Here is a 24,201-nt window from a genome sequence, read left to right as displayed (position 1 = left end):
ACCACGCAGTGAAATTTGGCTAATGTGAAGTCGCCGATGCAACTCTGTGGTTTCGACACTCCTCGTCTCAAATCCAACTTCTCCATCCTCCCACTCTCTGCTCTGTCTCTTACCCCTTCGCTCTGTCTCCTTCCCTCCTTTATTGCTCTCTCTGTTCTACCTCTCTCCCACTTACTCTTTTCCCCACTCTCTCTAACACCCCTCTTCCGATCGCTTCCCCATTCTCTCTCCCTCCATCTCTCCTTCCCCTGTAAAAATGCAGCGAGGGATTCACTGGGGTGTAAAGTACAATTGCCCGGCATGGGATTTCAAAGCAGAAAATAGAGTGAGTGTTGGGCAGATGAGACCAACTGAGTAAAGAGTTGGGCAGATGAGTCCAAGCGACTAAACTCATTTCTCTGCAGGGTCATGGAGTTGTGAGAGTGCCTGTTTAGTGGAACACTAGCCTTCCCGCATCTTTGGAGAAACATGTGTATTAGCTATGCTCAAGGCCCTGTGTGTGTGTGTGTGTGTGTGTGTGTGTGTGTGTGTGTGTGTGTGTGTGTGTGTGTGTGTGTGTGTGTGTGTGTGTGTGTGTGTGTGTGTGTGTGTGTGTGTGTGTGTGTGTGTGTGTGTGTGCGTGCGCGCGTGTGCCCGAGTGCACGTGCATTTGTGTGATCAGTTCATGGGACTACAGCTCTGTGTCATCCAATTGCACCTTTCTTTTGTTGATGTTTTTCCTCTCAGTACTACATATTAAAGTGTAACTTACCGTGTTTGAACTACTTTGCAGATATGAAACAAACAGACAATCATAATATCCATCAAAAATATAAAATTCCCAGTTTAGGCCACAAAATCAACTTTATAAGAGTTTTTAAAAATAGGTTCTATTTGACTCAAAATCTCATGATGTACATTAAGGCGTTTTGGGCAAAATAGATGGATGCAGTTCAATGCATGATTTACATAATTCACCAATACATTTCCTGGCAGTCCAACAAATATTGCTATCAGGTTGTAAATCACAGCTGGCCTGGTACATTATTCGCTGAGTCCACTCATTCGGGATGCACTGTTTCAGTTTCAAGGATTCAATATTTTTCACAAAAACAGACGAATGTAACTAAGGTTGGAATGTCAATACAATCAAACTAGCAAGGGCAATGACCATAAGTCAGTCATAACGTGGCTAATAGGCTAGAACATCTATTTATGTAGCTATTTATTTAGCGAGCTAAAAACACGGAACCTAACGGTAGCTAGCTAGTGGAGCCTAACATTAGTTAGCTAGTGGAGCCTAATGTTAGTGTAACGGATGTGAAATGGCTAGCTAGTTAGCGGGTACGCGCTAGTAGCGTTTCAATCAGTTACGTCACTTGCTCTGAAACCTAGATATAGTGTTGCCCCTTGCTCTGCAAGGGCCTCGGCCTTTGTGGAGCGATGGGTAACGACCGTGCTTCGTGGGCAATCGTTGTTGATGTGTGCAGAGGGTCCCTGGTTCGCGCCCGTGTCGGGGCGAGGGGACGGTTTAAAGTTATACTGTGATATTGGTGCTGTTGACCCGGATCACTGGTTGCTGCGGAAAAGGAGGAGGTTGAAAGGGGGGTGAGTGTAACGGATGTGAAATGGCTAGCTAGTTAGCGGGTACGCGCTAGTAGCGTTTCAATCAGTTACGTCACTTGCTCTGAAACCTAGATATAGTGTTGCCCCTTGCTCTGCAAGGGCCGCGGCTTTTGTGGAGCGATGCGTAAGGACGCTTCGTGGGTGACAGTTGTTGATGTGTGCAGAGGGTTCCTGGTTCGCGCCCTGGTCGGGGCGAGGGGACGGTTTAAAGTTATACTGTTACATTAGCTAGCTAGCTAAGTTGCTGCTGGAAGGATGTCATGTCATTGGGAGGAGAGGGTGAGTGACCAACTTTTTCCCCTCAACCTTTTTCAGTGGCTACAGCTAGAGATGCAGGTGTCATTTGGTTAGCTAGCAGGAAATGTGAATAAATTTGCTAGCTAGCTAGCTATGCTGAACTTGAACAACTGTTATCCAATTAGCATATCTCTTGCGTTCGTAATTCACTCTAGCTATCTTTTTCGATTTCAGAGCACTCTCATATGAGTGTGCCAGAGCGCACAAAAACTGATGAATTTACGAATGCACAACACCCGCTGAATATAACTGTGTCAGTAAACGTCAGCAAAAAAGTAATTAAATTGTTGCCAGCAGTATAGTTACAGTCGCCAACTCTCTAAATAACATGTAAACAGCCTAACCAGCTCAAATAGGGTGAGTAAAATGGTCAGAGTAAGGTGTTCTCATTTGTGTCTGGAAGTAGCTAGCAAGCTAGCCTACTTTAGCCAGTTAGCTTGGGTGCTTGACTGACTGCCATTGTGAGGAACGCTCGGCCAGAGCATCCAGTGTCAATAGTGCAGTGTGCTCTCTGAAAGCTCGGAGAGTGAAACGCTCTGAATTTATGAACAGACAATCTGACAACGCTCTGAATTTATGAACGACCCAGATCGCACTCGGACACACTGGAGGCAATTTACGAACGCACCTTTAGAGGTCAATCAAATGTATTTGGTATCAATCAAATGGTTGGGCAGGCAAGTTCCCATTGTCAAAATATGGTTTGGGACAGTCATGCATTGGCAGGCAAGCTGTAGAAGGACGAGCAGGCTCTATTTCCCATCGTTTATCAGTGCAATTTTGACGGCCAACTAGCTGAACAATTTTGAGAGGGTTTTTTGTTCATCTCGCTATGGCTAGCGTTAGTTGTTGATCCTGTTGTTGTTGTTGATGTGCATACCTGAGGAGGAGATAGCCTACCTTTTCATGTTTGTTTGATCATTAGCACTGTAAAGTTCCCAAATATAAGAGGACTCTGGTGGAATTTACATATTTTCAGAAATCCATTCAGGTGTATTTTGTGGCTTTTGGTGAATTTGTTCTAATTATCTAAAGTTGCATTGTTGCTACTGCCTATAAACACACAGTCCAGTTCAAAGTGAATGATGGCAGGCCTATATGGCAATTTACTTATTTGCATAAAGGCCTACTGTAGCTCTGATTGGCTATGGAGCACCGGTCTGCTTAGAGGGGACAGGTTTTTATTAGGTTTTATTTACTGCAGTGTCTATTAATTGTCCAAACGCACAGCCACTTTCCCACTCTATATTGCTATAGAATTTTCACAAATGCCTTACTCTACATCATTCCTAAACATTCTATACATTTATAAAAACGTGAAAATGACCATATGTACGTGCTCGGTTATCAGAAAATGTAAAAAAAATATATATATATTTCATTTTGCTTATACACTGTCAATTCCACTTGAATTATTAAATCACTGTTTTATTACCCATTTTGTTTGGATTGTTTTTACACACAAACTTAAATACAATAAAATAAGCGTATATTACCTCAAAAATAAATAGTTTCGAACCATTGATTGCATATTCAGCCTCACAGCCTCACAGATCCCAAGGCTCTCTTCCTCTTCTTCTTCTACAGAGAAACCAACCAACCAATATATTAAACATTAATCATGTTTACAGCCCAACGGAGGCATATAGAAGCTATTCCCTCAGACCTTTGGTGTTACAGAATCAGGATGAGGCAGAGAAGGATATCTAGAGAGTGAGACAGAGAACGAGAGAGCGAGAGAGAGAGAAGAAGACCTCCTGTAATGAGTATGTTTTAACCTTTTACTGCAGTGGTCTAAATCAGGGTCGCACAGTGTTTCTTGGTAGTCTTAAGTAAATATACTTTGAAACCAAAGTATACACCTCACACACATGGTTATCGGCTTAAAAAAAGAAGACACGTGTACCATGTCAGGTATAGAGTTGAAACGTATTCTGTCTTGAGTTTGCATCCCAATATTACACTTTATATACATCACAGAAGACTGAAAAATATTTTTTTAAACGTTTGACATTGAAACACTTCCCAGCATTTAAAAAATAATAATGTTTAGGGGGTGCTGAAGAGTTATTTCTGTCTGTAATAAAGCCCTTTTTTAGGGAAAAACTCATTCTGATTGGCTGGGGCTGTCTCTCCAGTGGGTGGGCCTATGCTCTCCCATGGCTGTGCCCCTGCCCAGTCATGTGAAATCCATAAATTAGGGCCTAAGGAATTTATTTCAATTCACTGATTTCCTTCTATGAACTGTTAATCTGTAAAAAATAATATATAATAAATAATAATAATAATTGTTGAATGGTGCATTTATATTTTTATTCATTATAGCTTATACAATGTACAGTCAGGCAACCTGGGCATTCCGTATTATTCTGTATGTTAATCCGACACACTCCATTTAGTATGATATTTAAGTTACGTTTCATATGGTTACATAAGACAGATGGTTACTTGAGGTAAAAATCTAAGGTTCGAATTTCATCACGGACAACTTTAGCATTTTAGCAACTTTTCAACTATTTACTACTTTTTAGAATAGAATATAATAGAATAATACTGCCCCCTACTGCTGGTCAGGTGTATTTATTTGAAGGATCAGTATGATGTGCACAATAGATTGTTTTAATGTGAAATTAATATGGTTGATTTTTAAGGTTAGGGAGAAGTGCAGTGAATAGTGCCACTTTTTAGGACGTCAATATAAATGAATGTATTTATGGTTGTTTGTAATTTTGTCTTGTCTTTTAATCATTATATGTGTTATTGTTTTTACCATCGAGGACCACTTTGGAAACGAGCGTTTTAATTAATACTTTCAAGTGATGTCCTCTGGGTCCACATTGTACATTTTGTTGTATATGTCTGTTACTCAAAATAAATTCAATTAAATTGTCCATCCAGGATGGACATTTTTCTTTGGCACCACCTTCCATTAAAAGGATCACATACCCAAACATACATTCTCACATCATACACATTTCAACCAGTCAGTCCATCATGTTGCATCCACTAACAACATAGAGGACATTAATACATCGCTGTCCCAACTGCACTAGATAGATAAGTACATATACTAATACAATTTACTTTGCATTTAGTAGTCCAACAGCACAAGGAACGAATGAATGTTTGAACACGTTCTTCTTGGCCATGGGCATTCTGAAGCGCCGGCCAGAGGGATGACTCTCCAACTGAGGGTGTAGTCTAGAGGGTGGGAGGTCTCCAATGACAGCCAGTGCCTTCTTCTTGGTTGCCTTGTGGAACAGACTGCTCAACTGTGTCTGTGGTCAACCAATTACTTTGCTGGCTGTGTTTACCATTCTGGTCAATTTGCTTTTGCTCCTCTCACTCAGATTACCATACCAGACTGTCTTATTGCATGTGAGGATGCTCTCCACCAAGCTGCTGTACACCCTCTCCAGAACAAACCCTTTCAATTTTCTGATTAAAAACAGGCGCTGGCTTGCTTTTTTAAGAATACAGTCTGCATTCTCTGTAAAACTCAGCTTGTTATCAATTTGTGTCCCTAGGTATTTGAAACACTCATTGGGTCATTGGCAAGTTGTTGCCATTGATGATCAGCTCCTTTGTTTTTTCCACATTGATGTGGAGGGCACTTGACCGGCACCATTCTTGAAGGTTATTGGTCTGTTGAAAATAGCTGTCCCCATCTGATGAGTCCTACCAGAGCCATGTCATCTGTGTAATTGAAAAGGCTCACATTGTTTCCTTGGATCTCCATCTCATTAGTGTAGATAGAGAACAACAACGGTGAAAGGACACACCCCTGGGGAGCCCCTGTGTTCAGGGTCAGTTCATCAGAGAGGACCCTCTGTAGGCGGTCAGTTAAAAAGTCCTTGATTGCATGGCTGTGTGCTCGATTTTATACACCTGTCAGCAAAGGGTGTGGCTGAAATAGCAAAATAATCTAATTTGAAGGTGTGTCCACATACTTTTTTATATATAGTGTATCTTGACTCAACCTGGTCTCAGAGAATTTCGTTATATTCTGTAGGTAATTCCGAGAAACTCCATTTTAGATTATTTTCAACTACTTAGCATGCTAGCTAACACTTACCCTAACCTTAACCCTTTTAACTTCCCCCCTCCTCCAACCCTAACCCCTAACCCCTAGCCTAGCTAACGTTAGTGAGCTAGCTAACATTAGCCACCTAGCTAGAATTCGTAACATATCATACATTTAGCAAATTCGTAACATATTGTATGTTTTGCAAATTTATAGCGTATTGTACATTTTGCTAAACCGTAAAATATAAAGCATATTGTAATTCGTAATATATCATATGAAATGGGTGATGGACATCGACAAATTAATTCATAACGTACGAAACCTAACATATTATACTAAATGGAGTGTCTTGGATTTACGTACAGAATAAAACTAAATGTTCTGACACCAGGTTGAGTCAAGATACACTTTATATATGCAAAGGTATGTGGACACCCCTTTATTTTGCTATTTCAGCCACATCCTTTGCTGACAGGTGTATAAAATCACGCACACAGCCATGCAATCTCCATAGACAAACATTGGCAGTAAAATGGCCCGTACTAAAGAGCTCAGTGACTTTCAACGTGGCACTGTCATAGGATGACACCTTTCCAACAAGTCAGTTTGTCAAATTTTCTGCCCTGCTTGAGCTGCCCCGGTCAACTGTAAGTGCTAAAAACAACAGCGGCTCAACCGTAAAGTGGTAGGCCACACAAGCTTACAGAACGGGACCGCCGAGTGCTGAAGTAAAAATCGCCTGTCCTCAGTTGCAACACTCACTACTGAGTTCCAAAGTACCTCTGGAATCAACGTCAGCACAAGAACTGTTCGTTGGGAGCTTCGTGAAATGGGTTTCCATGGCTAACCGTCGGCTGGAGTGGTGTAAATCTCTCCGACATTGGACTATGGAGCAGTGGAAACACGGTATCTGGACTGATGAATCACGCTTCACCATCTGGCAGTCTGACAGACAAATCTGGGTTTGGCGGATGCCAAGAGAACGCTACCTGCCCCAATGCATAGTTCCAACTGTAAAGTTTGGTGGAGGAGGAATAATGGTCTGGGGCTGTTTTTCATGGTTCGGGCTAGGCCTGAGAAACCTTAGTGCCCCACCATAAAATTACATTCTAAACAATTCTGTGCTTCCAACTTTTTGGCAACAGTTTGGGGAAGGCCCTTTTCTGTTTCAGCATGACAATGTCCCCGGGAACAAAGCAAGGTCCATACAGAAATGGTTTGTCGAGATTGGTGTGGAAGAACTTGACTGGCCTGTACAGAGCCCTGACCTCGAACACCTTTGGGATGAATTGGAATGCCAACTGTCAGCCAGGCCTAATCGCTCAACATTAGTGCCTGACCTCACTTATTCTCTTGTGGCTGAATGGAAGCAAGTCCCCGCGCAATGTTCCAACATCTAGTGGAAAACCTTCCAAGAAGAGTGGAGGCTGTTATAGCAGTAAAGGGGGAACCGACTCCATATTAATGCCCATGATTTTGGAATGAGATGTTCAATCAGCAGGTGTCCACATACTTTTGGTCATGTAGTGTATATTCATAAAGTCTTAAGGATGCAGATACCATTAGGCCTCTTAGGGAGGGTCTGCTTAATGTATTCAGAGACCAACACTACATCATATCATTATGGATGGTACCATACAATATAAAAACACTTCAACCTGTCTTCCCACACGGCGAAACGCGGCCACAACGTGGCGAAATAAGGAGAAATGCGAGTGGTTTAAGAAAGGTTAGGGATAGTTAAAACAACTGTTTAAAGCGAGGTTCAAATAAAGATTGAACCAGGAAGTAAAAGTGTAATTGGGAATTGCACACAGTGGTTTACGCCCATCTACCACCCCACCTACCAACCTGCTTGCAAACTTTTTTGAATCTACTTTCCAAGCGTTCAATATCACCCTACTACACGTAATTGTCTATGCGCAGACGGAAAGTGGTAGTGACCGGTTTGCAGAGACTATAGCTAGCATCTATGTATCAACACAAAGGACACATTCACATTCACACTCAGTTATTTTGCAGACTTGACCATCTTAAAACAGATGCCATAGAATTTGCCTTCTAGATTGACTATTCTAGCTCACATGTTTCTTTTGCATTGGTTGTAACAGGCAGGCTTACCAAGATGGATACATCTTAGCCATGTTGTTTTCAACAACCATTAGTGCTCAATTAGTGGCTAGCTGTAATGTTCTGTATAATGAAGGCATCGAATCAAAGTTTATTTGTCGCGTACACAGATTAGCAGATGTTGAAGCAGGTGCAGCAAAATGCTTGATATTGCAGTGATATAGTGTGTGAAATGCTAGCGTGTCTGAACAAGCATACTTTATTTATTGGATGCAGGGAAGCAATTAGCTGTACAAACTGTAAGCCATTTCATTTGAGGATTCGTTTGAAGTACTGTATACATCATTTGATTGTAGAATCGTAAATCAGGTTCCAGTAGAATGTTTACAGGCGTAAGACAAATGTTTTCGGAAAATCACACCACAACAAAAAAGCTTTACAGTCCAGCGTGATACAGAGTCATACCAAGTCATGGCTAAGGGCCTAAAGCAGAGATTTTATCTCAGTACTGTTTGTATTATCTTTCTCTCTGACATAAATCACATTACTGTGGACTTTATGAAAGGGTGAATAAAGAGATCAGAGTGTGTGTGTGTGTGTGTGTGTGTGTGTGTGTGTGTGTGTGTGTGTGTGTGTGTGTGTGTGTGTGTGTGTGTGTGTGTGTGTGTGTTTCCCCAGATTTGCTGTGTATGTGTTTCACAATTGGATAACCCGGCTAGTTGTGCAGGTAATCCAATTTGCGTTTGAGAATTGGCACACGGCAGGAACAATACCTCTATGATGTATGGCCCATCCATTCCGCTGTACTCCATTAGTAATGCCTTCCAGTAGAAAGTAGATCTTATTTAATTATGTCCCTGTGTATATCTGGCCACAGAAAGGGTTTGTGCTCGGCTCTAAATGTCTGTGTGTACAGAGACAGTAGTTGGCCCTGTCGACCTTTACAGCCACTCTCATAACTCATATCAAACCAACGTTTATTCGTCATGCATACAGGTTACAGCAGGTGTAAACGATGCAGCGAAACGCTTACTTGCAGGTCCCTCAACACAGATGTAGGGCTGTGTCTTGTTCCAGAAAGATGTTCACTTCACTCCCAACTGCCCTGATTTACTTCCTGTCATATCTTTGATAGACGTGGATAGGCAGAGCATAGGTAATAGATTCACCCATCCAGCCATATCAGATCTGCAAATGGGAGTTAGCACGATAGGGAGTTAGCAAGAGAAGATGGGAGGGAACAATTTATTGGATTGAGACACAACCAGAACATACTCCCTACTAGCCCATTTTAACAGACCTCTTATCTTGTTGAGTATGTCTGGGTCTGACTGTGTCTGAATCTGTGACAGTGTGTGGGCAGATAGGCAGGCTAGCCAGCCAAACAAGTACAACAGTCAATGAACAATATCACTTTAGTTAATGGACTATTAGACGATGGGTTTAACATTAACAGTAAGTGTAGTGGTGTTGAATGGGAGAGAGTGCCAGGGAGAGCGTGGGGCTGGTTGTTACCATTTAACAGATATAAACTCAGCAAAAAAAGAAATGTCCTCTCACTGTCAACTGCGTTTATTTTCAGCAAACTTAACATGTGTAAATGTTTGTATGAACATAACGAGATTCAACAACTGAGACATAAACTGAACAAGTTCCACAGACATGTGACTAACAGAAATTGAATAATGTGTCCCTGAACAAAGGGGGCGTCAAAATCAAAAGTAACAGTCAGTATCTGATGTGGCCACCAGCTGCATTAAGTACTGCAGTGCATCTCCTCCTCATGGACTGCACCAGATTTGCCAGTTCTTGCTGTGAGATGTTACCCCACTCTTCCACCAAGCACCTGCAAGTTCCCGGACATTCCTGGGGGGAACGGCCCTAGCCCTCACCCTCCAATCCAACAGCTCCCAGACATGCTCAATGGGATTGAGATCCGGGCTCTTCGGCTGGCCATGGAAGAACACTAATATTCCTGTCTTGCAGGAAATCATGCACAGAACGAGCAGTATGGCTGGTGGCATTGTCATGCTGGAGGGTCATGTCAGGATGAGCCTGCAGGAAGGGTACCACATGAGAGTAGACTTCCCTGTAACTCACAGCGTTGAAATTGCCTGCAATGGCAACAAGCTCAGTCCGATGATGCTGTGACACACTGCCCCAGACCATGACGGACCCTCCACCTCCAAATCGATCCCGCTCCAGAGTACAGGCCTCGGTGTAACGCTCATTATTTCGACGATAAACGCAAATCTGACCATCACCCCTGGTGAGACAAAACCGCGACTCGTCAGTGAAGAGCACTTTTTGCCAGTCCTGTCTGGTCCAGCGACGGTGGGTTTGTGCCCATAGGCGATGTTGTTGCGATGTTGTTGCCGGTGATGTCTGGTGAGGACCTGCCTTACAACAGGCCTACAAGCCCTCAGTCCAGCCTCTCTCAGCCTATTGCAGACAGTCTGAGCACTGATTGAGGGATTGTGCGTTCCTGGTGTAACTCGGGCTGTTGTTGTTGCCATCCTGTACCTGTCCTGCAGGTGTGATGTTCGGATGTACTGATCCTGTGCAGGTGACATTATTTCCTAAAGGACTTAATGATGAAATGCCTATGTATGTTATGTTGTGAATTTGAACATGAATTATGTCCCTATTTAAGATTACTCTGATGTTTTTCTTGCTATGTCCTCATTGTTGTTTTACAGACGTATTTAATACGTCTTATTTACACACTTCATTTGAATATTTATGAAACGCATATTGTTATATTTGGTAGCACTTATTTGTTTTTTCTTCGCCTCCAACCGCTTTCTATGCGTGGAATGGATGTGGGTGGGGCTAGGTATACATAAGGGCGCTAATTTAAAAAAATTCACAAAATCTCTGACGAAGGCCGTGAGGACGATACTTAAGCGTATTAAAGATCAGTGACACTATCAAGAGCAGTGTACGATTTCCCTTTTCATTCAGATTCTTCAAAGTAGCCACCCTTTGCCTTGATGACAGTTTTGCACACTCTTGGCATTCTCTCAAAGTAGGTGTGTCCAAACTTTTTACTGGTACTGTGTACTTAACAAAAATATAAACACAACATGTAAAGTATTGGTCCTATGTTTCATGAGCTGAAATAAAAGATCCTAGAAATGTTCCATACCTCGAAAAGCTTATTTCTCTCATCTCTCAAATGGAGCGTGCAATTGGCATGCTGACTGCAGGAATGTCTACCAGAGATGATACCAGAGAATAATGTTAATTTCTCTACCATAAGCCGCCTCCACTGACGTTTTGGAGAATTTGGCAGCACTTCCAACCGGCATCACAACCATAACCAACCCAGGGCCTCCACATCCGGCTTCTTCACTTGCGGAATCGTCTGAGACCAGCCAGCCGGACAGCTGATGAAACTGTGGGTTTCAACCAAAGAATCTCTGTACAAACTGTCAGAAACCGTCTCAGGGAAGCTCATCTGCGTGCTGACTGCAGATCGACATTATAACCAACTTCGATGGCCACTGGCACACTGGAGAAGTGTGCTCTTCATGGATGAATCAGTACCGAAGGCAGATGGCAGACAGCATATATGGCGTCGTGTGGGCGAGTTGTACGCTGATGTCACCGTTGTCAACAGACTGCCCATTTTGCCGGTGGGATTATGGTATCGGCAGGCATAAGCTACAATATGATAATGCGCAGCCCCATGATGCAAGGACCTGTACACAATTTGAAATGTCCCACTTCAATGGCCTGCATACTCACCAGATATGTCACCAATTGAGCATGTTTGGGATGCTCTGAATCGATGTATATGACAGCGTGTTCTAGTTCCGCCAATATCCAACAACTTTGCACAGCCATTGGAGTGGAGTGGGACAGCATTCCACAGGTCACAATCAACAGCCTGATCAACTCTATGCGAAGGAAAAGTGTTGTGCTGCATGAGGTAAATGGTGGTCACACCAGACACTGACTGGTTTTCTGAACCACATCCCTACCTTTTTTAATGTATCTGCAACCAAAAGACGCATATCTGTTTTCCCAGTCATGGGAAATCCATAGATTAGGGCCTAATGGATTTATTTCAATTGACTGATTCCCTTATATGAACTGTAACTCAGTAAAATCTTTGAAATTGTTGCGTGTTGCATTAATCTTTTTGCTCAGTGTATTATATGAGGTGGATAAAAAAATGTGCCCTTAGATATGAAGCAGAAATAATAATGTGATGTTTTCCTTTTTGGCATAAAATAAACCCACCACGGTACCAAGTCAACAACGCACCAATCAGCACAATGTAAACCTCAATCAGAGAAAATACCAGTCTTTCTAGATAGAGTATACCCTCCCCACTCCTGTTTCATTTCGATAGGCTTAGTAAACACAGCCCAGCATGACATTTTTTCCAGTACATGTTAGTAGTGCTAGTCTTCCAATACCAGGCAAATCTAGGGGCCTAGCATGGTGAGAGAGCCCTGTAAACCCATCGCTTCCTGGGCAAGAATATTGAAGTGTTCGGGCTTGCTGGCTGGGCTTAGCAGCACAGCTCCCCAAATGCAAGAGTTATGGATGGCACAAACAGCTCCCCACTGGATGTCAGGGTTATGGATAGCCCTAAATAAGCCTGCCAGCAGGCAACCCCAGCAGCCAGCCTGCACCGTGTCCATTGATAGGACGATCAGTTAGCTCCATGGTCACAGCAGCCAATCACCCAAGAGTTTGTTGGCTGGCGACACCCAATCCTTCAACGGTTGCCAGATAGCAACTCCATTCTCAGCAAGCTCTTCCTGGCTCCTGACTGGTGGTCGCCAACCATAAAGGAAGCTTCTGGCTTGCTATATCCAATCATCCAAGGGCTCAACAAGATATCACAGTGTCACGTAATTTCTTGACGTCCTTGGAACAACAAGTCTATTTTTGACTAATAAACTGACTTCATCTCCAGACGTCCTGTATTTAGGTACACGGCTCCAGCATGAGCTCCAGACAATTTAGGCTCACAAAAACAACTCTAGGGTGAAGTTCAGGCATTAATTACAATTGGTTAACAGTTCATGCATTAATTTCCGAATGGTTAAGTTAAGGATACGTTTTGGGATAGGGCTAAAACAAAAACCAACTCCACTGGTCTTGCTACCTCTTTGTGGAAAGATGGCATGGTGGTCTAACCAGTGACTGCAGGTTCATAGACTGCAGGTTCAATCTCAGCTCCAGGCACTTGTTTAGATATTTTTTTTTTTTCAGCGGACGGTTTTGACTGCGTCTCCCGACGTCCTGGGGACCTGCAAAAACATCACATTTCGACTTGAATCTGGAGTGATCTCTCTGCAGGGCTGGTTGGAACTAGCCTATCGTAAGAGAGCTGCTGCCTGCTTCCAGACAATCTGGGCTTTATCCTCCCCTACAGATGCCCGATTAGGGTTGTTTAGGGAAATCAAGTGGGCTCAACAGGGCTGTCATGCCAATGTGGCACCACAGACATAGAGACTGGAGAACAGGATAGAGGGGAAAAACCCACTGAGGCTTAGTCAACTGGAACAATGCTATATTGTTTGTGTGTGTGTTTGTGTGCTTGTGTCCCTTTGTGTGTCATTTCTAGTTTATAGATGTGTCAGTAGGCTCTGTACAGCCATATACCTCAGTAAAACAAGCATTGTTAATAATCACTACCATGAGATGCTAGACACTGTTAAGTCGTAAGGCCTTAACAGCAATATATATTTACCACCCTGGACCCTACACGGTTAATCCTCTTATAACGGGGATTTAAACATGTATTGACGTAAGGAAGTGTGTGTAATCTGATTATAAGGATACAGTATACAGTGTTTACAATGTCTTTATAGTATACCATTGCATGGCCTCATAACACATAAAATAGACCTTTGTTTTGTGATTGTTTGGTGATCGTGACTGTCGTCATGTGATACAATTTGGCATTTTGGTTCTGCACAATAATCCATCTGTAAATAGTGATATTCACTCAGTGTATACACACATTTGGAATGATTGTGTGGCATGATTGTGTATGTTTGTGTGTGTGTGTGTGTGTGTGTCTGTGCACACATGCACGTATGTAGCATCGCCATCAAACAAGTAAACACTGCAGGGTTCCACACACCAGTGTCCCCTCTACAAGACTACTTCAGCCAATCAATATGTATCCACTAGAGCATTCAACAGCATGCCAATAGAACAAAGAATTCCCCCAAATTCAGCTGCTGTCGGTTAGAAAGAAACCGGTATCATTCCACATTCCAGTAGAGGAATGTGGAATTACATTTGGCTAGGTATGGCTGTTAAAGACTTGTCAATCCAGCGACATTAGGTTTCTCTATGGAACTAAGAGTTTCAGCAACTCACAGGAGTCATCCTGTCAGTGGTGTTGTAGTAGCAAGGCTGACAGTCCACATGAGCATATCATCACATTCTTCATAGCAATATGTAGCCGTTTCAGCACTTCTGGTCCAGCACCATGGACAGCGGCACTGACAGGGCACAGCTTCTCAGTGCTTCTGTGGAACTACTGTGGCTGCCTGTTTTATACTTTGAAAGACTTTGAGCAGAGCTGGAGTTCACTTCACTCCTGTGCAGGATGGGCAGAGCTTGCACTTTGGGGAGTATTCCATTGGCTCCATACAGACAAGATAAATGAAGTGTACATCAAGTATATGAAGGTTCTTGATATGCATACAGACATGTATTCGATCCAAGTCTGCTTCCACAGCTGGTCTCTCACAGTCCGTCTTCCTAGATGATCTATGCTGATGGAATGCTGATGAAATGTTGATGTAAGGCTGATGTAATGCTGTTGTAAGGGTCATTTAGAACAACAGTTTAGGGACAGGAGCGCATGTGAGTGCATTAACGGGTGTGATCAACGGCTGCTGGCAACTCATGCTGAGGGACAGTGATCAACTCAAGTCTGGTCAGGTTTACTTAATGACAGTGATGTAATGGTGTACGCATGTGCTGAACAGTCAACCCAATGTTGTGTCATCCATATGAGTCAGTGCCTTTCTGCTGTTACTGGTAGTGTTTGCACACATACAAGCATATTTCAATGGTGCCGGGTGTACAAAATGGGGGATACAAAATGGAATTACCTGTGCACTGTTAGATGATCCCCGAGTTTTAATGTAACAGTGTTTCGACCATCGGTGGATCGTCTGTGTGTTTTTTCCCCTCTTATTATCCATTCGTGTTGTTCACCTATAATGAGACTACATAAGGTTTTGTTTTAGAATACACCCAAGCCTGAATCATAAGGACGTTATTGCTGTACTCTTTTATGATGTAATCTTTCCCCTGATTTACCAACCTCTAGTTCTGACATCAGCTGGCAGAAGCTTAGCTTCTACAGTGGTGGTCCTGGATCATGGGTCCTGCGGCCTCCTGATAATGACTCTGGGTGGGATAACAGAGACAAAGGGAAACTAGGCATTGTATACTGTTATTGTTCCCTTGTGCACTATTCTCTCTCTCTCTCTCTATTTATGTCACTCACACACTCACCAATCGCACTCTCTTTCTCTGTCTCTCTGTCTCTTGCTCACTCGCTCAACAAACACGCACGTACGCACGCACACGCACGTCCACAAGCAAGCATTCATGCACACACGCTGAGAAGCCCAACGGGGCCGTGAAACTAGCAGAACATGTATAATGGTCTTAAGGGGTTGTTCTGAAGACATTAAGCCTAGCGTCAACGAGACCCAGCTGTTTGGGCTTTTTTTTCACATGCATTTGTTTGTCAAATGTAGAGTCTCTGTCCCTGCCAAGAACCCCCTCTGCCTCTCTCTGTGCCTCTCTGTCTCTGCCAGTCCAGGGCCATGGTGACAGGCATGCTTTAGCCAAATCACATTTAATCTCTCCATTGGCTGTCTGTGGATAAAGCTGTCCCGTCTCTCCTCTGTCGGCTAGGGACATGGAGGGCCGGGCTGTCTCTCCGGTGGGACCTTATTTTGCTTCCTCCAATAAACACACAAGCTAGCATGGATGCACACACATACACACAAACACACACATTCCCCCTACTCCCTCACTGCAGGGGAAGTTATTTCATTTATAGCACATACACACTCCCCCGGGCTGTGGTGTGTGTGTGTGTGTGTGGGGGGGGGGGGAATTCTGACACTACAGCCAACCTGAGACACACAGTAGAGGTCTGCACACGGGACTTATTTTTTCATCTCTCCCGCTGCTTTTCATACTGCACCCCCTGCCTGCTCTTGCTGGCTTCTCGTCAGTCTCCCACCTGCCACCGCGACAACTGGCCCCGAACCCAACCGCAGTCCTGCAATGTTATTGTAGTTGTGTGTAACGTAGCTCGCTTTGCAGCCCCGGTCCCAGCAATATTGTCAACCTAGCCAAGATCAAAATGCGCCAAAAAAATACAACAGATTCTCATATGGCCCATTATGCTATCGGTATTATTGGGCTATATCAGTCGATAGGGTCGACGTAGTTTGAAAGAGAGTAGAGTTGGGCGAAATATACGAGTGGACACTTACTTGACTTGAGCTACATTTTGCATAGCCTTTAGGAGCGGAATGATAGGCCTACCTGTGTTGTACATATTTTCAGTCAATGTCGGAGTCTGAACGTAAATATTTCCAGTCAATGTCAGGTCTAAACTATAGAAGATCATATTTAGGAAGTTCAAGGTAACTGCGCTGTGTTTCTCCGCCCATATAGCCTAGTCTACAGGCTATTTGATTGAGACCACACATAGATGCACTAGATCTCGCAGGCACAACAAAAGAGAATAAAGGTAGGCCACTGAATGTAAATCAGCAAGAATTAGGCTATTAGAGTTTGTGACTATTGCGACAGAGGAGCTTTTAATCAAATATATAATGAATAGTCTTCAAAACAGAAAGACAACCGTTTCAAAATAATCTTGTATAATTTAGGAGCCAGACAATTTGCAGGCAGACACAAATAAGTGTGTTATCAATATTTATTTCCAGTCAATGTCGGAGCCTAAACTAATACCCTATCATATTTAGGAAGTTAGTTCCCATGGAAAGACAACTGCGGGTGCTTCTCCGCCCATGCATATAGCCTACATGCTATTTAATTGAGACAACACATAAGGCACATTTGATCTTGCAAGCCCAACACAAGAGTAGAGGTCGGCTACTGAGTAGAGGTAGGCTACTACTTGTCCTATGAACGTTTGTGACTAGTGCGACAAAGAGGTGCTTTTAATACAATATATCACACACACAAAACAGAAAGACAACCGTTCGAAAAAATAACAACAAATATATATTTTCATCCCAAAGTTCATCCTGCTCCAGCCCGCGTCATGAAAAAATGCTGACCAAGCCATAATGCTCTCTCTCGGGGCCCTCGGGAGGGAATGTGGCTCTCTAACACACATCTTACCCTAAATACTACAACAGCTAGCCTAAATTTCACTGGTACTCGATCTACCCTGCATAGGTCACTGTACATGTATAGTTAGTCGACCCTACATATCTCAGAGCCCAGATGGGTTAGGTCAGGTTCTGTCATCACAGCATTGGAGAGAGAGAGAGAGGCACTCAATGTAGTGCCCTACATAAGTGTCAAGGGTGTTGGGTGTGCACATGGGAGCAGTGAGCAATTGATTGGTGCATATGTGCTTGCACCTGCGCTTGCGTCTGTGCACGTTTGTGTGTGTGTGCGTAAGCTTTTTATCTGTTCATGTGCTTGATATTTTTGTGTGTGCGGCTGTGTGCGCGAGAGGGGAGCTCGCGTATGGGTGCTTTTACAGCATCTCTGAGGATCATTCATTACGGTTGTTTCTCCAGTTTCCTCCTCTGCTGCTCTGTGCTGGTCTCAGGACTGATAGCATGTTGTAGAGATACTGGCTTATTGGAGTAAATTGCATTAGCACCATGTTGCCTTGCGCCCTAGGGTCTTATCCTAAGCCTCCTTTGTTTTAAGTGGCAGCCGTGTGTGAAGCTTTTCTCTCCCCAGCCAAGGCTTTCATTCCTCTTTTCCCCCTCTGGAATGTACTGCTGGCGGATTTATCCCCAAATGGCAAGACCCACTGCAGGCTCTGTCCATGTGCATGACTAGTTAGCAATTGTTGCTGGCATCAGTCTCAATGTTAATCAATCTACGTAGCAGTTTGCGTGCTAAATGCTATTTAAGGGCGTTACGCTAACAAGCTGAGTAAAGGACAAACAGTGAACAGTCACAGTGGTGCAGTAAGAGGTGGGCGTGTGATTAGCGTCTCGGGTTAGCGCGTGCAGATGCACTGTGTCTGGGAGTCCAAGTGCAGCCTGCAGGAGGATTGTTGCGACACACACATGCGCACACACACAAACACATACATGCACATACACACATACACACACACACACATAATCGCTAGGCTTATTAGCGTGTTGTGAGACCAGAAAGATCTGGGGACGAATGTGGATCTCTGCTTCAGGGTGTGAGTCTACTGAGTGTTTTGGAACAGGAAACCACACTGATACGGTGAAAGGGACAGTATGTACCCATCTGATTTTACTACATTTTTCCTTTTACCCTAGTCTTGTTCACTGCTCACGCCCTGAAGCGACTAATGACGAGACTCCTTTTACCCAAACTGCACAGATTTGAGTTCAGTTTACCTTCCACGGTCTAACCTAAACCATTCGAGGGAGAAACGAATACCCAGACCTATGATCAGCCTCTAGGGGTCAAATTAATTCGACCCCATCATTCACGGCCCAGTGGGCCTAGCGTGCATCCCCAGGCTCACCTACCGTCTCTCCTTTGCTGAGGTAGAGGAGACATGGACGATTGACCTGATCTGGCCCCCCCAACCCTGCCTCTCTGCCCATGATCCCACTGGGCCTCTCTTCTCTCTCTCTCCCTCCCTCTCTCTCTCTACACAGGGGTGAACCGCAGGCAGAATCAGTCCTCATAAATATCAGCATGGTCGGCGGAGCGTAAGGAATAGAGAGACAAACATCACACACCTGTGCTGTAATTACATGGGGATGGACGCGCTGTAGAGTAGTGGAGTTACAATTGGGTGCGCAGGACCTACTGGAGAGAGAGGGATTGCACCGGTTATTTCCCTCAAAAACCTTGTTACAAATGATCTATGTTATTTCTCTGGACAACTCACTAGAACAGTTTGAGAAATACGATTCTTTTACGCACAGAGGATTGATCACCAAACTTTTTTTTTTATTTCCTTTTTTTTTGTCATTGCTGTGCGGCTAGATTGTTTAGAGGTTTGTTTGTAGATGTTTTGATGTTTAATGAGGGGACAGACTACCTGCAATGCTATCAAATGAAGGTGAATAGGCATGTTGAGTGTTGACGGGATACATGATACCTGCAGATGCTGTTCAATTGAACCGTAATCCCCCCCCAAAAAAGCTAAACCCGTGACTGTGGAAAATCAGGGCCCAGACCCCACAGATTTTGGATCGTGTGTATCATAACAAGGTCATCACGGGGCCAGCTGGGTGATCATTTCATCAAACAGACAGAAATCAATGGGGGAAGTGTGTGTGTTTGCGCGTGCGCGTGTGCCTCCTCAGCGCCACTCCCTTGACTCTGTTAAAACTGATAACCTGTCCCTCGGAGTCCATCCAGATAGCATCTAGATCGATTTAGATCTCTCCACGTTTGGAAAGTCGAAGAGAGAGAAGGACCATGGGAAACATGTACACCAACATAAAAAGCTTAGGGGAAGTGCATAGAATGAAAAAAATGTTGTTTCTTCACTCATTTCTTCACACACTTTCTTTCCCCAGTTATACATATAGGATCTCCAATGCAAATTGTGTGAGTTAATTTCTTTGACTTTGTGCTTGTAATGATTAGGATGTACTAACTGTTCTGTTTGTCCTCTACAGCACCCCCTACGGTCCGCATCGTGCACTCGGGCCACGCGTGTAACGTGGAGGAAGAACGTCACACAGAGAGAGTGTACACCATCCGGGAGGGAGAGACCCTGGAACTCACCTGTCTAGTCACAGGACACCCACGGCCACAGGTCAGTCCACCGGCCAATCACTCTGTACAGCCAATCAGGACACTTATCACTGCACCCACCACTCTCTTTCTGAACCATGAAAACTTTGGAACCAGTTCAGAAGATATCCAGTCCAATTTAGATGCTCTTAGACTCGGTCGGTGCCATTTAAGATTAGGGAGGATCATTTGTTTTATTTATATGAGCATATCATTATTTCTATTACAGCATATTGGATGACTGTCATTCATATTCCATTCACCCAGCTCAATGTAACATTGATAGGTTTAGGCTACTACATGATACTCAAATTTGCCTTAAACGCATCATGAGGTTGCTACAACCTAGCCTACAAATCAAAGTGTATAATGTAGGTGCACAGGTCGGGAGACAAATTAGAGTAATCAAGGTGACAGAAAATGTCACATTCAATACCGCCTTGCACACTCTTGCCTGCATCTAGTTGATCTGAAGTGTAATCATTCGTCCAAACACCCACCACTCTCTACAACGAGAGTTTCTATTGGACAAATTGAGGTAGGTCCAATAGAAACGTTTTGCAACAGAATCGGCAGAATGAATATACCCCTGATCACCCGCACACACAGTGCACTTTCATAGCAGCCACACACAACATCATCACTTTGCTCGTTGTATGACGCCTTCTTGCATCTACGCTCTCTCTTCTTCGCACCTTGTCCCTTCACTTGTGGACTTCAGTGCACAACACAACAGCTGTCTGTGACCAGGTGCAAAAACCTCTTCAAGCCAAACCTTCATACCGTAACCGCTAACATTAAACAGCCTACGTCATTGTCACCATATTAACATTATAGAAAATAAACTAGAGCTAACGCATTAGTAAACCCACAATTCAATTAATGTGTACAATCATGCAGTGTACAATGCAAGCAGTTCAGCAGTTACACCGGCGGGCCCTGGTGGCAATATATTAATTAAACAGAAAGCTTACCTTGACTTGGAAGAGTTGCAGTGTTGGGTAGCCTTAGCCAGCTAGCTAACATAAATAGTATTCCTCTCTATTTGAGTCAAGTTGTTGAGTAGGCTAAATTAGCCACATTAGCGAAGTAAATGAAAGGCATAACTAAGAAGAAGAAAAAGCTACTTCTCTCTATCTATCTTTCATTCTCTTTCTCTCTCTCTCTCCCTCTGCTTCTTCTTCCTACTTTTTGAAGAAAATAATTTGTTCAAAACTGTTCAACTATTGTCTTTCTCTCTCTGAGTCAACTACTCACCACACTTCATGCACAGCAGTGCTAGCTAGCTGTAGCGCACGCTTTCAGTATTAGATTCATTCTCTGATCCTTTGATTGGATGGACCACATATCCGTTCATACGGCAAGAGCTCTGATAGGTTGGAGGACGTCCTCCGGAAGTCCTCATAATTACTCTGTAAGTCTACAGAAGGGGGTGAGAGCCATGAGTTTTATTTAAAAAGGATAACTTTTTCACAATAGCAATTTTTGGAAATTCACTGCGTAGCATGGTCCTCCCCTTCCTCCTCTAAAGAGCCTCCGCTGGAATCAGCACCACAGAGCTCTCACTCCACATGTCTCCCCACTAAACCGGCTTATAAAATTAATCCGTCAATTATTGTTGCTCCGTATTGTACTGTGCACCTGCAAATTCCTAATTAAAAGCTGGCAGATCTAATGAGAAGTGTGAAGACAGAGCAGCAACCGCGTCTGCCAACTCAACATCGCAACACAAGTAAGTAAGTAAATAACTAAAAACAGGAAACAACAGTGCTGTGTGATATGAATGCGGAGGAAAGCGGGTTGAGCGAGCAGAATGGGTCCTCAGCATCCTAACAAGGAGCTTTTTATCTATGTTCTCCGTGATTCCAACCAATTAAAGTGTTGAGCTCTTGACATCTTCAATCGCATGCTTATTCTCACCTGTGATGAGACATCAAGCGCTCGTTCAGATGAGTGCCATGTTGCAGAGCGTTCAGGTAGTAAGATATAGGTATGTCGAACAGACACGATTCTCTGTCATGTAAAACATGACTCATGCCAGCTCTGCAACGATGAAGCGATGGATACAGACACTAATAAATAAATGAATACTACATATCCATCAATTAAGAAGTACTTCGTGTTCAGCACTGTATTCATTTGCTTGATTAGACAAATTCAATGTGTATCTGGGAATGGGATCGACTCCCATTTACATTCATTCATATTTTGTTCCCTTTCGATCGATATATGTGTACGATTCTTTTGTACACGTCCTGTCCTGTTGATGCGGATGCAGAGAAGGCTATTGATTTTTATATTCCCTTTGAAAAGGTGAAGGACACTTAAATTAGTGAGACACTCGACACGCGATTCATCTTCGGCTCTCATCCGTGGCGACAACTTGTTCTTTCCTCCGTCTTGACTTCCATACTCTTGATTCATGTTGGGGGAAAAAAAGTGAGAGAGGGAGAGAGAGAGAGGGAGGGAGAGAGAGATTACAACAGAGGAGAGAGAAAGATAAAGAGAGAGAGAGAGAGAGAGAGAGATCAAAGAGCTACATGGCAGTAGCAGGAGAGGCGGGATTTCCTTTGAAAGGGAGTCATTATGAGCCTCAGTCAGATCCCATGGCATAGGAGGAACAGGGTTGTCATTCTGGGCTTAGGGAGGGAACAGCCTGGGTCTCTGGTGGTTCTGGTGTGAGTGAAGGGGGTTGTCGGGACTCATGCTACAAAGTAGATGGGAAGAGTAGAGGGTTATTTGAGGGTAGTCTGTACTAGTGTACTAGTCCCGAGGCTGTTGGTAAAACATAAGGGATGTCAGTCCTCATCAAGGATAGTTGTATGTGAACAATAACAATTCATCTTTCCATTAGAATGAAACATTTATCTTCTGAGCGTGTTCATAATCTTAGCTCCGGGTTGGCTTTGTTTATCCCCTCCTTCTTCTTCTCCTTAAAGTTCTGTCATTTCTTCTTCTTCATGCTAATTTGACTGAACTTGTTCCTCCTCCAAGAGAGGAGCAGATCCGTAGCCCTGAGTACGCCACTATTCTAACCAAAGGTTATATGTCGTTTTTAGACAAGAAAGAAAAGAAAGATATCGTTTTGATTAGGAGGAACCTTCCTCCCGTATTTTTGAATTGCATGGGTTGGGTTGAAAGCAAAACGATGATCTGAAAGGAAAGTGGACAATAAAGTAGTCTTCTATTCTTATTGAAGTTAGCAGTGTTATGAAAAGCAACGTATAGTTAACTCACATGCTACCTCTAAGGTAACACTTTACTTGACATCTAGCGTCGACACGTTATGACACGGTCACAACCATGTCATAACATGTCGTAACAGTTGACATACCTTGTCATAACCTGTCACAAATGTGGTCACAACACTGTCATGACACATATATTTAGACCCGTTGTGACATACTGTATATTGCGTTATTTTATGACTGGTTATGAGACCTACATTAATAGTGGCAAATCCCACAAAACCTACCACACAAGGCAAAAAAATCCGTTATTACACCATAGCCTAGTTGTCAACAGTATGTTTACGTTATATAACATTTTCTGAAATTGACCATATTCAATTGTCATTGTAATTGCACACACATTGATGTCAGACATGCACCTGCCCCGATGCTCTGTTGCTGATGACTGGGATGAATGCAGGAGCAGATTTCAGGAGCAGGACAAGACACCCTTTTTATGACTGATGACTGACATAGGCCTATCACGTACATGTCCATATCTGACATATATGATTCTGATGGTTATAATGCTTCTTGACAGTGTCATAAAGTGTATTTTCTACACGTTCTTGAAAATATGCTGAAAAAAACATGGCGGTAAAGAATTCATTACAACAACAACAAAGGATTTAAGAAACAAACTTTCAAACAAAAGGAAACGTCTTGGCAGGAAAAAAATACAATTGAATAAATGTGGGTTTTGACAATCCTATGGAGGTGTCATAACCTGCCATACAATAACACAATGCACTGTATGTCACAACAGGTGTAAATATATGGGTCAAGAAAGTGTTATGACTATATTATTACAGGTTATGACAAGTTATGTCAGCTGTTATGACATATTATGACACGGTGACACACCGTGTCAGAACGTGTTATGACGCTAGGTGTCAAGTAAAGTGTTACCAAATAAAAGTCTATGTGGAATTGAACTCACGACTACCACTATCCACCAAGCCACTGATCCCTATGGACCTCACTTGACATTGAAGTCTAATCGTCATTGCG

At 43.3% G+C, this 24,201-nt stretch overlaps 1 protein-coding gene across 5 annotated transcripts in view; it reads left to right on the top strand.

Moving 5' to 3' along the window:
• Positions 1-24,201, top strand: part of LOC129817225 (MAM domain-containing glycosylphosphatidylinositol anchor protein 2-like) — a 341,866-nt gene that overhangs the window by 90,193 nt on the left and 227,472 nt on the right. For all 5 annotated transcript variants that reach the window (XM_055872257.1, XM_055872256.1, XM_055872255.1 and 2 more), the window contains exon 2: positions 19,843-19,982. In XM_055872257.1, coding sequence (XP_055728232.1) covers positions 19,843-19,982 — 140 coding nt within the window. The remainder of the gene's footprint in view (positions 1-19,842; positions 19,983-24,201) is intronic.

This window comes from Salvelinus fontinalis, chromosome 20 (assembly GCF_029448725.1).
Source record: "Salvelinus fontinalis isolate EN_2023a chromosome 20, ASM2944872v1, whole genome shotgun sequence".
Classification (NCBI taxonomy): domain Eukaryota; kingdom Metazoa; phylum Chordata; class Actinopteri; order Salmoniformes; family Salmonidae; genus Salvelinus; species Salvelinus fontinalis.
This window is presented reverse-complemented; position numbering and strand designations above follow the sequence as displayed.